Source organism: Phyllostomus hastatus, unplaced genomic scaffold (genome assembly GCF_019186645.2).
Source record: "Phyllostomus hastatus isolate PE091 unplaced genomic scaffold, TTU_PhHast_1.1 phas_contig_432, whole genome shotgun sequence".
In the NCBI taxonomy this organism is placed as follows: domain Eukaryota; kingdom Metazoa; phylum Chordata; class Mammalia; order Chiroptera; family Phyllostomidae; genus Phyllostomus; species Phyllostomus hastatus.
This window is the reverse complement of record NW_025333880.1, coordinates 2,344,107-2,361,348: the sequence shown is the minus strand read 5'-3', so window position 1 is coordinate 2,361,348 and position 17,242 is coordinate 2,344,107. Positions and strand designations below refer to the sequence as shown.

General features: G+C 35.8%; 1 protein-coding gene across 6 annotated transcripts in view; it reads right to left on the bottom strand.

Moving 5' to 3' along the window:
* SYT1 (synaptotagmin 1) overlaps positions 1-17,242 on the bottom strand; it is a 529,074-nt gene that overhangs the window by 195,754 nt on the left and 316,078 nt on the right. For all 6 annotated transcript variants that reach the window (XM_045845010.1, XM_045845011.1, XM_045845009.1 and 3 more), the window contains one exon: positions 3,538-3,723. In XM_045845010.1, the coding sequence (XP_045700966.1) occupies positions 3,538-3,706 (169 nt within the window). In that variant the 5' untranslated portion in view covers positions 3,707-3,723. The remainder of the gene's footprint in view (positions 1-3,537; positions 3,724-17,242) is intronic.

The following is a 17,242-nucleotide window of genomic DNA, read 5'->3' as shown; positions in this document are numbered from 1 at the left end:
ATACACAAAAACTTAAGTCAAATTCCTGAGGTCACAGAGCTAGTAGGGAGTGGACCTAAGATTTGAACACCGGCAGCCTGTGCCTAAATTTGTGGTTTTAATCCCTGTGTTAGACAGTCTCTCCAGAAGTGTTTCTGCATGAATTACGTAACTACCTCTAGTCCACTTGCTCTTATTCTGGCCTCAGAGTCAGGTTCTGGGGCCCTGTTTTTTTGCTGTGCTTAAGGAAAGGTTCCCTGTACTTCAAGAAGCACATGAATGTCAAAATCTTAATCACAGCTCTTTGGATGACATGAGTTCATGCTTTACAAACCAACCATAGCCCTTGTCATATTAAAATCAAAGTTGCAAAATAAAGATACATTCAGAGAAACCTTGTCTGCTTCATTTAGATAACAGTGTGCACAATGAATTGAAAGATAAAAATGCTCAGCATTTATCATTTCCTCTTCCTTTAAAAAAAAAACATTTAAACCCTGTGGTGTTATGGATGATATCATCAGGCCATTTGGTTTGAATATGTTCTAGGCTGGACCACGCAGATTACCCAACTAATGACATGTACACTCCTGGCCATTGTGACACGGCTCTTCTCATAAGTGGGAATTTCCAGTGACAGACTAAAGCTGTTTGCTATCAATTTTGCAAAAAACACATCTGCCAGATAGCCAAGATTCAGTTTGGAGACCAAAATCGATTAATATTCTAATTTGTTCCCTGTCATTAGTGTCACACCGTATTAGGCCAAGTCAAAGCGACAACCTGTATATAACACATGCTCCTCAAGGAATTTGATTGTAGGGATATGGTTTATTTTTCTTTAGTGTTGTTCCCCCTGTATAAATCCTATTAGAAATTTAAATTATATCGCCAGTAAAATTATAATGGATTGAAATGAAAGTGTGAAATATGCAGTTACATATTTTTAATAAAACTGCATATCTCTATTTATAATATAGGTTTTCTAATGCTTATTTACTACACCATGTAAAAATTTTAATATTTCATTTGCTTTTTCCTGTTAAATCAAGGAGAAGGCCAGCTCCATCATGTCTCTGTGGGTGTCACCTCAGTCCTCCAACAGCCTGTTATTTTAGGTTGTGGTCACAGGCACATCTCGTGGGGGGCAAGGAGACTAATTACCTGGCCTGATCTCCAGTGCCTATGAAAGGGACACAGGAATGGGGCAATGGTTTGGGAAGGAACCAAATGCGGTTGGCCAAGGGAAAGGAAAGAAAGAAGGGGAAGTTTCATAGAGAATTATTTTCCAGCTGATTATTTTCCTACTAATGAAAAGGGAGGAAGATATAAAGTAATATTCATCTCAAAGTGGGAAAGGCTAAAAAATGGTTGTCACTATAAAAGTGGAAACAGCTTGCTTTTCAAATGTGAATGACATAGCCAAGCACTGAAATGATGTTTTCTTTAGTACTATAAATTAAAAAATTTTAATATGTTTTAGATTTTCAGTGTCTTATAGCCTTAAAGTCTAAGAGGAGTATCAGGATATAAGTTAAATTGAAATTCCTTCCTTCCTTCCTTCCTTCCTTCCTTCCTTCCAACAAACAGATATAAGTGCGTCATCTAGGGCAGGAACCTCTGGAGATATAACTTTACATAGAACAGACCCAAATTTTGTCCTCATAGAGCTTACATTATTTTGGAGGAAGCCAAAATAATTTTAAAACAAATAATAAAATATATTGCATTGCAAATGGTGCTAAGCAATATGGTGAGAAATAAAAAAAGCAAGGGGAAGAACAGGGAATGCTGGGAAAGACAGGGTGGGATAAATGGGTCATAATTTTAAATAACATGTTGGGGGAAGTTCTAGCTAAGAAGATGACATTTGGGCAAGGCCTAAAGGAAATGAGAGAATGAGTTATGTGGATGCATGAGAAACACTTATCCCCATAGTTACCAACCTCTTGTATTGTTTACTCTTCCAGAGAAGAAGACAGTATTGAAGTCACGGCAGAATACATATTTGAGTTGGGTATTCATTGCTTTCTCTGCTGCCCTATGACATATTTCTTTCAGAACAAACATTTCGATATAATATTTGAGTGAGAATCTGCTTCCGTGATGTACATATTTGGCTTCTGCCATGTAGTTGTGTGCTCCAAGGTTTCTCAAAAGTACCTGGGTCAGCCCATCAGCTCAGCAGCAGAGCAAGGAGGAGAACTGGGAGCCTGCATTTCCCACTGCAGGTTCTACCTATTGGACCATCTTCAACCCCACTGGGTTATGTGCCTTTTTACCAAGAATAGTAATTACTAACAAGTGCTAAGAGTGCCTCTCAGATGAACTTGTTAAAAGAGGACAGACAGATCACGTTGTTAATTACTTAAGGGATAAGAAGTTGATTCCTTGTATTTTTTTTTTCATTTAGTTTCTCAATGTCCTCATAGAATAGCGCTCTTAGAAATTTTATAAATCTCTCATCTGGATTATTGCAACAGCCTGCTTTATCTTCTGCCCTTGCCCCCTTTCAACACATTTTCAACACAATAGCAAGAGTGATTTTTAAGAAAAACCTAGGTCAGATCCCAGGACACCTTTGCTCAAAACCATCCAAAGGTGTTTTATTTCACTCAGAGTAAAATCCGAGTTCCTTAGAACAATTTACAAGGCCCCACATGATATGGCCTCTGCTACAACCCAGCTTCATCTTCTGCTGCTCTCCACCCTGTACTTAAAGCACACAGGGCTCCTCTCTGTGCCAGGCAGATTCTTGCCTATGGCCCTTTGCCTGTGTTTCCCAGGTAATTATAACTTTCTTCCCTAATTCCTTCAGGTTTGTTTCCTTACAAACCATCTCTCATCGTCCTAAATAACAACAGTCTTTTCCTCTCTATTCCCTTTCCTATTCCACTTACTATTCTTTAGTTTTCTTTACATTATTTATTACTAAATGATGCATTATGTATTTCTGTATTGATTTATTACTTCTTTTCCCCACTCGAATATAAGCTGTGTGAGGGATGAGACCTGTTTTCCCAAGACCCAGAAAAGCATTTAGTGCATAGTTAGTGTTCAAACCTGAGGAAAATATAAGCCTGCAGTTTAAAATTTAAATTAAATGCCACTGATTGGACTTAGTGCTTTACTCATACAAATAAATGGGTACAAGTTATGTGTTTCCTAATGACAACACAGAAAAATTTAAAAACCTACACAAAAGATTTTGAAATATTAACACATGAATAAAATAAAATCAGACTCACAATTGGGTCAGTGCATTTTAGCTATTGTTTAGAAATACTCTTTACAGTAGAATAATTTCATAAATATAGATCTAAATATAACACACTCATAAACATTAATATCCTTGAGAAAAATGGATATTAAAGAAGAATAAAGAGGAATTCACTTATATTAAGTACAGATACAGATTTTTAAGAGTACTCCTGTTTTAATAAGAAAAAATCAAATGTATGTTTATAGAATGTGACAAGGAGTTCTGCTTTCTAGCCGACGAGTAAGGTGATTTTTCAACTGTTTGTTTTTACTGAAGTAACAATGCACAATACTCACGTGGAATTTTATGTAACTCATTCATGAACTTCTCCTTCAGCTTAGAAAAGGCGTCTTCCTTTCCTTCTCCGGGACTGGCTGGCTCGGTGGCATTATTTGGTGTAACAGTCGCAACAGTGGTGACAGGCGGGGCTGCTGCCAGGGCCTCATGAAGACTCTCACTCACCATGTTAGGTTCAGGTGTGACTGTGAGGGGAGGGAAGCGAAAAAGAATAATTCAAAATGGCTTAACTGACCCCACATCAAAGGTGTACCAGAGATGAAAAACATCACAGGGTGCACCTGCTCACTGAGTTAATGGCCTGTCATTAGCATATTACTTTATGTTGGTTCATGAAATATTTATAGAGCCACAGTGGAGAGTCTCCCCCAGAAGGTAAGACCAGCCATAGTTACTGAAAGCATTCACTCCCAACAATACTATGTAAACTCTCAATCTATTAGTTATTTATATAGGTGATTGTTTGCTGTGTAGCTTTTAACTTTGTAACCCATCTCTTACTGAAATGTGTGTGAAACAATTGCTTGCAACATACATGCTCCATACTCAAAACATCTTGTATTTTCTAAAGGGAAAAGAGAGATGAAATATTTACATTGGAAATGTTGACAAGTGATAGCATACATTCAAAATGTTAGTGAATTTTAAAATGGTTATGAAGAATGCTATTGTAACATTGATACTCTAAGATGTCATGAATGTTATACAGAAATTAGTTCCTGAATCTCATTTGTTGATGGTGTATTTCCCTCCCAGTCATTTTTTGACATTTACTGTAAACAACGCTCTCATCAATAATTTACTTGCTTTGCTGGTTGTGTATTTGAAGCCACTGTACACATGTCATGACTGACTATATATATCAAGGCACTGATGGTGAAACATGGCTTGTCTATTTCAGTTTATTTAGTTTGAATGTTACTGAATTATTCTATTATATTAATTCATTCGATTATTTTACATGTTTTTATCTCCAAAACATTAAAAAATTAATCCCTCAGGTAGCCCATGAAAAAAATCTTAGCTTTAAATATGGAAGGCGTCAGTTCTAGTCCTCCTCACTAGCTAAATGAATTTTAACAAGGCATTTGACCTCAGTCCATCTGCCTTTTGAAATATGAAGTAAAACCTGCCCTGCCTAGATTTTTCTTAGTACACATAATATAAATATACATTTATATTCTAAATAAGGAGGGTATACTCAAGGGGTTGAAGTGAAGACATGTTTTCCAACCTAAACATGTTCTGGACTTTAATAATTTTTCTGTGTGACTTGAAATTTCAGGCTGTGCTGATCGTGGACACGACTTTGGGCAGAAATAAACACAAACAGGCCTGGGCTTGAGTAACTTCGCAGGCTTGGCAGGACAGTTTGTGGAACCGTGAAGTTCTTTCTTTTGATTTGCAAGGAAATGGAGATAACCAGCAAACAGGTGAGGGATTTTTATAGAATTCAAGCTTTGGTGAATTAATTGTGCATACTTATGTATTTAATGCAAGTACAATGGAAAGAAGAATCGTCTCAAATGTACAGGGTTATTATTAAAATCTTAAACAAAACCCAGAGATTTTAGATCTCCTGGAAGGACAAGGAGCCTGAGGCTAACACAGAAACATAGATAATCAATTTGTATTTTATAATAGATTATTTCTCTCTTTTAAGCTTTTAATTTTTCCACTGGTAGCTACTATTATAACCCTAAAGGGTAGAATTAGACAGATATGGGTTCAGATCTTTTCTTCAGTTTCTTCATTTGTAAATGAGAATAATTGTGCCAAATACATAAGGTTTTAATGTGTATGAAATGAGATAATCTATGGAAATATCTTAGTACACTATCTAGCATGGAAGTTTGTAGCATCTGGTGATCAATCAATCAATCGATTACTCCTTTCCTCCCTCCCTAACAACACTTGGCAGTCCAGAATTTTCCAGATTGTGAACAAAATTTATTTTTTCCAGCTCAAGGTCATTTTCCAGAAACTTTTCCTGATTTTCTGATTCTGTTTAGCTTGAGCTCTTCTCTCCCAGGGAACATGCACAGTACCGGCCACACTGCTGGCATGATTTATGTGAAACTATTGATATTGATACCTTAACTTGTATATTTCATGTGAGTCAGCAAGACTAGAACTATACACACAAACCCATACATATGCATGAAATACTAGTATGTATGTATTCAAAAATGAATTTGTTCCTCTGACATAAGCATCAACAGATATGGCAGGCATTGTTACTCAATTCCACAGGATAGTTGAGAATAATTGAGGAATTATGGTCTAATGTGGGATTTAAAGGAAATGATATGTTAGACACAAATAGTTAAATACTACAGTGCCATCATTAAATTAAAGGCATATCATCTAACTGTGTTTCAGCTCAATTTTTGTCATATTCTTGAAGTGGAACATTGTTGCTGGTCATCCAGACTGATGTTCAGTTGCCACTTGTAAGTGACTGTGCACTTGTTTACAGATTTCGTGTGTACAGATGTTTGGGTCCTTTGCCACTTTGGTTGTTAAATATTTTCATATTACCTCATCGTATAATAAAATATAAAACATTTCTATATATAAGTTGAATGTTCTAAAAGACTATAGGAAAAGCAAGACTTTTGTTAGAGTAAGCATTCAGTAAATGCACTTGAAGTTTACTCAGTACTTTATTTTGAGAGAAAAGAATGTTTCTGTAACTTCACAAAACAATCCTTTTAGACATAATGTATACTTGGAAGATGTTTCATCAAAAAGATAGAAGTTATAAACTCAATTCTTACTAGCTAAATCTTACTAGATATTATCCCTACCTTTTAATTTTTTTAATAAAGTGAAGATTATAAGAAATATAGGTATGTTTCTTTTACTTTATGCCACTGTGAACTTTTTAAAAGTCTTTTATAAAATACAAAAATGTAATGGGCAACTAAGGATCTAATGTACTGATAAAGACTACTTGATTGCTTACTATTTTATTTTTATTTCTTCATATTTTGAAAGATAATACTGTTTTTCAATAGCCAAACTATGAATAGTTGCATGGCTCTTGAAAATTCATACATGTGGATTTATTAAGATGCATCAATTTATAGATGAAAAGTTTGCTAATTATTCAATCCTGACTAATGTGACAAGTTTATATTCTCATGCACTTTACAGCATTTGGCATTACTTGCTTATTCAGAAAAAATTATATGTTACTCAAGTCTTGGTAAAATAACAGCCAACAGTTATTGAGTACCTTCTAAGTGGCTTAGACGTATGAAATCATATAGTTCTCACACTACCCCTATGAGATAAGAATAATTGTCATCCATTTTACAGGCAAGGAAACTAAGGCATACAGAAGTTATGCAGTTGGTTCAAAGCCATATGGTAGTAATTAGTGTAGTTGGGATTTAAATCTAGGTGTCTTAACCACAACAATATAAGGGACTTATATACTGTGTGATCAGTATCTAATAAAATTGTGTTTTTTACAGAGTTTTTGACTACAACCCATAATAAGAAGTATGTTTTACATTGTTCTCCAATATACACACTTCCTCTACCTGTGCTATGTACCGAATAAAAGTACCACATAAAAACACTTGCTTTTACAATGTGTGAAATATTCTGATGTATTCAATTCTGTTCTGTTCTTTTTCACTAAAATTCTAGTTGTGTCTGAAAAATTGTGTACATAAATTTCACAATCCACTAACAGCTTGATACCTACAGTTTGGAAAGCCACAATAATAGGAGACATGTTAAGATACAGTAACACTAAATGGGGCTAATAAAACCTTAAGATACCATTTATTAGGAAGCTACTGTGCACCAAAATACTATCACTGATATTTAACTATAATATCCTCAGTTCTCATTTACAACTCTGAAAAGTAGCTCAGCTTTATTTTATAGAAGAAATTGGGATGTGGATAGGTTAAGTGATTTGTCCTACAGAGAACTAGCTTGTTCTTTCCACTAGTCTACTCTAATAATAACATTTAAGTATTATAAACAATTTAATCAGTGCTGGGAAGGTATTTATGATTCTCTTTAAATTGGTTTACCAGTAAATGAAAAACAAAAATCATCTTACTAATAGAAAACAGATTGCTGAATTTTAGAAGTATAGTCATTTTGTTTGTTGAAGTAGAATTTACCATCCAGGAATATGTCAAGAAGATTATTATTGAATAGAAAAGTAAATTTACTTCTAGAAGAAAGTTCAGTACAAGGACATGAGCAAGAAATACTTAATGAAAGGAATACAAAGATACAAATCCCTCCTTACCGAAAAAAAGTTTAATTTCACAATTAGTTAAAGAACTAATTAAGTAACAATGTAACAAAGAGATAGTATATATTAATTTGTAAATGTGACTAAATATAAATATGAAAGTAAGTGTACAAAAAACTGGGCAATTGAGGAAAACAATAGATTAGAAAAATACTTTATAGAGGCCAAAGTAACAGAACAAATCAAAAGCTGTAGAAGTGATCATTCTTTGTCTAGGAATTCATGATAAAAAGTTAACCTTAGGTGTATAAACCATTTAATATAAAGATGTTTGTAGTAACTTATTTATAATATTAGAAGACCAGGAACTACCTAATGGATTTCTTAAATAATGGTAATCCATAAAATAATGTTATTAAAATTATATTAAAGGAGAATATTTACAAGCCAGGAAATACAGTGGAGTGTTAGATGAATAATATAAGGTATGAAACATTATATAAAGTATGTCTAGATTGTCTAAATAAAATATTTTGTATAGAAAGATTGGAAAGATATATTTTTAAATGCTAATTTTGTAGTAGAATATTTACTTTTGCTTCCCATATGTTTACATTGTCAATATATTCTAAACCTGAGTTATTTAAAATTACACAAAGAAAAAAATGTTATAACTGTTTCTCCTGAGAAAATTAGATCTTACAGAAGAGTTTAATTTCCTAATGGAAGATTAAAAAATACTTTAATAAAAATTAACAAAATAGAAACAGACTTACAGACACAGAGAACAGATTGGCAGCTGTCATAGGGGAGGGGTTTGCAAGGCTGGGTAAAAAAGATTAAGGATTAAGCAAAGAAAAAAAACTCATAGAAACAGACAACAATATGGTGATTACTAGAGAAAAAGGGAGTTGGGGGAGGTAGAAGAGGGTAAAGGGGGGATAAATGGTGATGGAAGGAGACTTGACTTGTGGTGGTGAACACAGAATATATACATGGTGTATTATAGAATTGTACACCTGAAGCCTATATAATTAACCAATATCATCCCAATAGATTCAATAATAATTAAAATATATATAATGTATAAAAAGCTAAAGTACAACATATGCTGCCTACAAGAGACCCACCTCAGAACAGAAGACCTACACAGACTGAAAGTGAAGGGCTGGCAAAAAATATTCCAAGCAAATGGACAGGAAAAAAAAGCTGGAGTAGCAATACTTATATCTGACAAAATAGACTTCAAAATAAAGACCATAAAAGAAGACACAGAAGGATGCTTCATAACACTCAAGAGAAAAATCCATCAAGAAGACATAACTACTGTAAACATATAAGCACCCAGCATAGCAGAACCCAAATATATAAGGAAATTCTTGGAGGACCTCAAGAATATTGACAGCAACACAATTATAGTGGGGGTTTTAACACCCCACTGTCAACAATGGATAGATCTTTCAAACAAAATTTCAATAAGGATATTGTGAAACTGAGTGATGCATTAGATCAATGGACTTAATTTATATATATATATATAAATATATATATATATATATATATATATATATATAGAGAGAGAGAGAGAGAGAGAGAGAGAGAGAGAGAGCCTTTCATCCCAAAGAAGCAAAACACACATTCTTTTCAAATGCATTTGGAACATTTTCAAAGATAGACCACATGCTAAGACACAGAACAAGCCTCAACAAATTCCTGAAAACTGAAATCATAGCAAGCATTTTCTCAGACCACAAGGGACTGAAACTAGAAACCAACCTCAAGGAAAAAAAGTAAAAAATATTCAAACTTGTGGAGACTGAATAGCATGCTATTAAGCAATGAATAGGTTAAGACTGAGACCAAGGAAGAAATAAACAACGATTCTGGAAACAAATGAAAATGAACATGCAACAGTCCAAAACTTATGGGACACACAGAAGGCAGTCTTGAGAAGGAAGTTCATAGCAATACAGGCTTACCTAAAAAAAAAAATAGAAACATTTCCAATAAACAACCTAACCCTACATCTACAAGAACTGGAGGAACAACAAACAAAGCCCAGAGCGAATAGAAGGAAGGAAATAATCAAGATCAGAGCAGAATTAACTGACATAGAGACTAAAAGAACAATTCTAAGGATCAATAAATCCAGGAGCTCGTTCTTTGAAAAGATAAACAAAATCAACAAGCCTTTAATCAGATTCATCAAGAAAAAAAGAGGACCCAAATAAATAAAGTCAGAAATGAAGGAGGACAAATTATAACCGATACCACAGAAATACAAAGGACTGTAAGAAATTACTACAAACAACTATATGCCAAGAAATTTGAAAACCTGGGTGAAATGGACAAATTTCTAGAAAAATATAATCTTCCAAAACTGAATCAAGAAGAAGCAGAAAGCCTAAATCGACCGTTAACAGCCACTGAAATTGAAGCAGTAATAAAAAAACTCCCATCACACAAAAGCCCTGCACTGGATGCTTTCCCACAAGAATTTTACAAAACATTTAAAGAAGAGCTAACCCCTATCATTCTCAAACTATTCCAAAAAATCCAAGAAGAGGGAAGGCTACCAAACTGTTTTTTTGAGTCTGGCATCATCCTAATTTCCAAACCAGACAGAGACACAACAAAGAAAGAATACTATAGGCCTATATTGCCGATAAACATAGATGCTAAAATCCTCAACAAAATATTGGCAAACCGTATCCAGCAATGCATCAAAAAGATTATACACCATGACTAAGTGGGATTCATCCCAGCAATGCAAGGGTGGTGCAATATTCACAAATCAATAAGTGTAATACATCACATAAACAAGAGAAAAGACAAAAATCACATGATCATAGCAATAGATGTGGAAAAAGCATTTGATAAGGTACAGTGTCCATTTATGACAAAACACTCAGCAAAGTGAGAATAGAGGGAGCATACCTCAAAAAAATAGAGGCCATATATGAAAAACCTACAGCCAATTTTATACTCAACAGGCAAAAACTAAAATCTTTCCCACTAAGATCAGGAACAAGACAAGGATGTCTGCTTTCATCACTTCTATTCAACATAGTATTGGAAGTCCTAGACAGAGTGATTAGACAAGAAGAAGAAATAAAAGGCATCTGAACTGGAAAGGAGGAAGCAAAACTGTCATTGTTTGCAGATGACATGATAGTGTACAGAGAAAATCCTATAGACTCCACCAAAAAGCTGCTCAACCTAATAAATGAATTTGGCAAAACAGTGGGATACAAAGTCAATATTCAGAGATTGAAGGCATTTTTGTATACCAACAATAAAATATCAGAAAAAGAAATCAGGACAAAACCCAAACTGTTATAGCAACAAGAAAAATAAAGTACCTAGGAATAACCTAACCAAGGAGGTAAAAGAACTGTACTCAGAAAATTACACAACACTGAAGAAAGAAATTAAGGGAGACACAAACAAATGGAAGCATATACCATGTTCATGGATTGGAAGACTCAACATGATCAAAATGTCCATACTACCCAAAGGAATTTACAGATTCAACACAATCCCTATTAAGATACCAATGACATATTTCACAGATATAGAACAAATATTTCAAAAATTTATATGGAACATAAATGACACCAAATAGCTGCAGCAATTTTGAGAAAGAAGAACAAAATAGGAGGGATCACCATACCTGACATCAAACTGTATTACAAGACCACTGTAATCAAAACAGTCTGGTACTAGCATAAGAACAGACTCATGGACCAATGGAACAGAATAGAGAGCCCAGAAATAAACCCAAGTCTCTATGGACAATTAATATTTGACAAAGAGAACAGCAGCATAACATGGATGAAAAATAGCCTCTTAAACAAATGGTGTTGGGAGGTCTGGACAGCTACATGCAAAAAAATGAAACTTGATCACCAACTTACACCATACACAAAAATAAACTCAAGATGGATAAAAGACTTAAATATAAGTCATGATACCATAAAAGTCCTAGAGGAGATCATAGGCAGGAAAATCTCAGATATTGCACACAGCAATATTTTCACTGATATGTCCCTTAGAGTAAGAGACATAAAGGAAAGAATAAATAAATGGGACTTCATAAAAATAAAAAAGCTTCTGCACAGCTGAAGAAAACAGCAAAATGAAAAGGAAGCAACTGTATGGGAAAATGTATTTGCAAATGATATATCGGACAATGTTTTGATCTCCAAACTATATAAAGAACTCACACAACTCCACTCCAGGAAGATAAACAATCCAATTAAAAATGGGCAAAAGACTTGAACAGGCAGATCTCAAGGAGGACATACAGAGTGCACAGAGACATATGAAAAATACTCAACATAACTAGCCATCAGAGAGATGCAAATTAAAACCACAATGACATACCACTTCATACCGGTCAGAATGGCCATCATTAACAAATCAACAAACAAGTGCAGGATGTGGAGAAGAGGGAACCCTAGTGCACCTCTGGTGGGAATGCAGACTGGTGCAGCCACTGTGGAAAACAGTATGGAATTTCCTCAAAAAACTAAAAATGGAACTGCCTTTTGATCCAGCAATTCCACTGCTGGGATTGTACCCTAAGAATCCTGAAACACCAATATAAAAGAACTTATGCACCCCAATGTTCACAGAAGCACAATTTACAATAGGCAAGTGCTGGAAGCAACCTAAGTGCCCTCAGTAAATGAGTAGATCAAGAAACTGTGGTCCATTTACACAATGGAATACTACATAGCAGAAAGAAAGAAGGAGCTCCTACCCTTTGCAACAGCATGGATGGAACTGGAAAGCATTATGCTAAGTGAAGTAAGCCAGGTGGTGAAAGACAAATACCATATGATCTCACCTATAAGTGAAAACAAGTAAGCAAAATATAACCAGAGACATTGAAATTAAGAACTAGCAGCAACTAGAGGGGTATGGAAGGGAGATAACGGGCAGGGGGAGGAAAGGAAAGGATCATTAAGAAATACATATAAGGGACCCATGGACAAAGCCAAATGCTCGTAGGATTGAGGGGGGTGTGTAGGATGGGGAAAGTGGTGGTGGGAAAATGGAGACAGCTGTATTCGAACAATAAAAAATAATAAAAAGAAAAATCAATATTTATGAAAATAAACCATTGATTCAATCCCCAAACAAAATCGAATTTTACATGAACAGTTCTGGAAGTTGTTATCTAAAGAAAATTAAAAAGCTAAAGTGCAAGAAAATGATTTAGCTACATATTTAGCCAACATAATATGCAGAATCACCACTGGTTAAAATAAAATATAGAAAAAAATATTAAAACATTTTAAAAAGGTTAATATTTTTGTAGGATAAAATGAGGACCATCAGGATTTTTGGTTGCCATGACACTTCCTCCTGCCCCTGATATTTATTCTACTTAGTAGGACTTCAATTATGTCTATCTGGAGGTCTACAAATTGATAAAGATTTTCCAGATTCTATAGTGACTTAGCCTACCACACTGCATAAACATAATAATTTCTGGAGAAAGCACTATTTCTATCTCTATTTAAGTATTGTATTTTGTAATAATAACACTGCAAAATTAAAGAGCAAACAGGAGAAGGTAAAAAATATTGAAAATATTGCTACTACTAAAATAATGCAGAAATGCTCCAAACTATAAGTAACTCTTGGAATAGATATTATAGAGGCTGGGAGGTATTACAGATTGTGTTACAATGGATTTTTTTTTTTCAGAGAGGGGAAGGGAGGGAGAAAGGGAGAGAAACATCAATGTGAGAGAGAAATCTCGATTGCATGCCTTTTGTATATGCCTGACCTGGGACAGAATCTACAACCTAGGCACGTGCCCTGACCAGGAATTGAACTGGTGACATTTCAGTTTGTGGTACATGTCCAACCAACTGAGCCACTCTGGCCAGGGGCTAGAAAGCATTTTTGAGGTGGAAGGCAGAACGTAGTGATTTTGTTCCATTAGCATTTCCCTTGATCTTCTGTAGGTGTAGGTGAAAACCATAAGATCCCATGTGCATCCCTCCCTTTCAGGAATGAGGCCCTTAGTTTTATGGAGTGCTGACATCTCATAGCTGAGGAGTCTCCCCTAAAGAATCATCCTTGGCTAAAGGGAGCTGCCCTTGTTCAAGGTTAAACTCCTATCTCCAAGGACAGCCCACATCCAATGACTGGGAGATACTGGTATAAAGGCCAGCCCTCCCCTCCCTCAATTTGGTTCATTTCTGAAGGTCCTTGTTAAATCAGCTAAGGTCTGTGGTAACTGCAGCTCAGTTCTGCAACTCCCTTTGCCCAGACCTGCTCCCCCTCCATTCACTTACATGGAAAACACTCCTTAGTAAGCTACCTGTCACTCTGGGCAGCTTCCCAGGGAATCTGATGTATGACACCCTCCCTGAAAGACTTTTGAACAAAAATGAGCCACCATCAAAAGTTTCATTCAAATTCTTTCCAAACCAAAGGCTGCTTATGCAATAAGTGTAGCGGCATTATCAAAATCTTCCACAAGTTGGCAGATGTTTGAATGTCAGGCTTGAGGTTTATCTTCTCCTCAGTTTAGATACTTTTTTCTTGAAAGCAGTAAGAGGAAATCCAGAGATTATATGGTAACGGTGGAAAAGAGCTGACTTTTGAGGAATGGAGCCAATAAAATGGCAAGAGATGAAACACGTTTTTTCAGACCTTGACGCAACTGGAAGCAAAGCATTCACCCTATGTTCACAAAACCGCACAATGCACAGCCTCCTGGGTTTCTTCTTTTTTAAAATAGATCCAAGTACCTCTAGATTTTACCCATTGATCTAGTCACAAAAGGCTCCTAAGAGGTACAGGGAGAATGTTACTTAGGAGTATAGTTCTCACTCAGTATCTCTCATTAATGCCTGTGCAAATTGAATACAAAAGAGGCTGCTTAAATTTGCTTTGAGTAAAGAATCAACATTCCCCCCAATCCTACAAATACCTCACTACAAATATTGAAGAGATGTATAGGTTATTATGCTGATGCGTCTTTGGAAGAATGTGTTGAGGGAGGAAATATTGGACACTCCCCAACAGTATCCAATATTTCTAAGAATCCCTTATGTATGTATATAGGTATGACTGACATTCCAAAACCTGTACAAGCTGTTTCATGTATACAACTTGATGAGTTTGGAATTAAGTGTACACTCCTGAAACCATCACCACAATCTCCAGTTCCTGACTCTTTAGAAGGTGCTATACATCTTTTCTCTTCCTTTTAATCCTGTCTCTGGGCAAGCCTCCTATAGCCATGTTGGGTTTCCTTCTATCTTTTTCCCCTCTTTGTCTTTTTTTCTGATCAAAATTCTCCTGTTCTCCTTATCACTATCTTTTCTTTCTTCATAGATTTTTTAAAATTTAAATTTCCTCCTAAAGAGTAGATGATACTCATTTATTGTGAGCTCTCCTTTATGGTGTACTGGGTACCTGATGCATGTCATGTGCGCTCGCTGAGCCCTGTGCTCTGTGTGGGGTCAGAGCCACATCGTCAAGGCTGCCTGTGAGTTTCTCCTGGCTGCCTCTTCCTGCCAGTATATGCCCCAGGATGGCATCTGTTGACATGAATGATGGTAAATAACAACTCACAGGTATCTTCTTGACGTCGTTAGACAACTGGGAACACAACTCTGGTCACCAGAAAGCAGATGGGAAATCATGAATAAGAAGTAACAGACAGGACCAGGATAAAGGAAATTTGAGTCCAAGGGAATAAGCAGAGCGAGGTACAGATGTGAGGTACTTAAAACAGCAGAATAGCTTAATAGGCAAATATTTGTGTCAAAAACCAGAGATTTAACTTTTAAATTAGCAAGCTACTCACTAGAGGTAGGAAAACTTTGGGTTACCAACTTCCAGTTTTCATATTTTTAATGTGAATTACTTCTCATCTCTTTCTGATTCTTCAGTGTTCATCCCTATCCATCCCTGTTTCCCCAAGACAAGCCAAAACAGTTTCTCAAGATTCATCTCCTTCAAGGTAGAAGGGCACTGCTTATAATAAGAGTTTATTTTCCCATCTCATGCTAACTTTCATTACTTTTTTTAAAGAATAATGTCCTGTGTCAAAAAGTATCATTATTACCAAGGTTTATTTCCAAGGTGGCTCACCTTGTTCAAGGTCTTTATATCTTTTTTTTTTAAACACTTTTTTTTTTTCCTGAGGAGAGATGGATCTGACTTTGGATCCTGCAGATGGTGGGTGGGAGATACACCTGAGATGTGAACCCCAGTGCTTACCCAGCCACAGCTCCTTTTCAGTGAAACTGTCCTCCTCACAGACTCTAATGATAAAGTCTGTGTGGATTGCATGGCCACCTCCTATAGCCATAGTCACAGCACATGTAAAAAGGGATGAACACCTGATTCAGGGACAGCTCACTTAGCTGCTGGCCCGAGACCAATGACACTGTAGGGCATGAAAAGGCGAGTGAGGCTAGTAAGATTCTCTCCTTTGGGAATTTAAGCCATGGCATACTCTAAAGAAACTGAGGCATAGAGAGGAAGCATGCTCGTGTCACGGAGCTGAGGCTGGAGCCAGCAGGGCTTCCAGCACAGCGGATCTTAGGGCTCACATCTGTGACCACTGTGCAATGCCAGTCCTCTGAGTGCTATGTTGTCTTTGGCCTGGTTTTCAGATCTGAGTTGTAGTATTCTGAAACTGCTGCATTGATACTATTCTGAGTATCTGTACCTTATGATCAAGAAAGCACAATGAGAAATTAAACCTGTGCAGGTTCCCTAGACTTCATAGTTTATGGAATATTTGAATTTATAGTCAGTAGTAGTGAATTCTATTACTAAGTCTGCTCTGCATTCATATCTACATGTACATGGAAGAGTGACAAAGTGATGTTATAGGGTGATGTGGGGCTCCCACTGAGTGGGCTTAGAAAAATGTCATGGAGACTAATTGATAGTTGAGTGATCAAAACATTCAACTGGATAATTTTCTTTCAAATGTGTTACTTTCCCATGTTTTTACATCCCTGAAATGGGGATTTTCCTTACCATCTATGACATCTTACTATAATTTCTGCCAGCCCTGTGCACGCTCAACTTGCTTGTTATTCCCATTGATGTTCCAGTCAATAAATCCCTTAGGGACCATTTGAGGAGGGGATCTAAATCCTGGCTGTGGTCTGAAGCTTTCTATTGTAAGCTTATACAATCAAAATGAGCAGAATGAGAGTCAAGTAGTTTGAAAGATTTTGGAGGCAATAGTGGAGCAATATTTAAAGAAGTGCTTTATCCAACAATCTGGATGGCACAAGGGAAAATAATTGGTATTTATAAGAAAGATAGGCATCATTAACTCTGAGTTGGGAACAGATTTAGAAATCTTAGTAATTAATTAACCAATCTGCTTTGCTTTTGTTTTCTTCTTAATGTACAAGAGCGATAAAAATGAAATCTGTTTAAATAACTTTAAATGATCTTTCAATAAATACAAAATAAAAATTCAA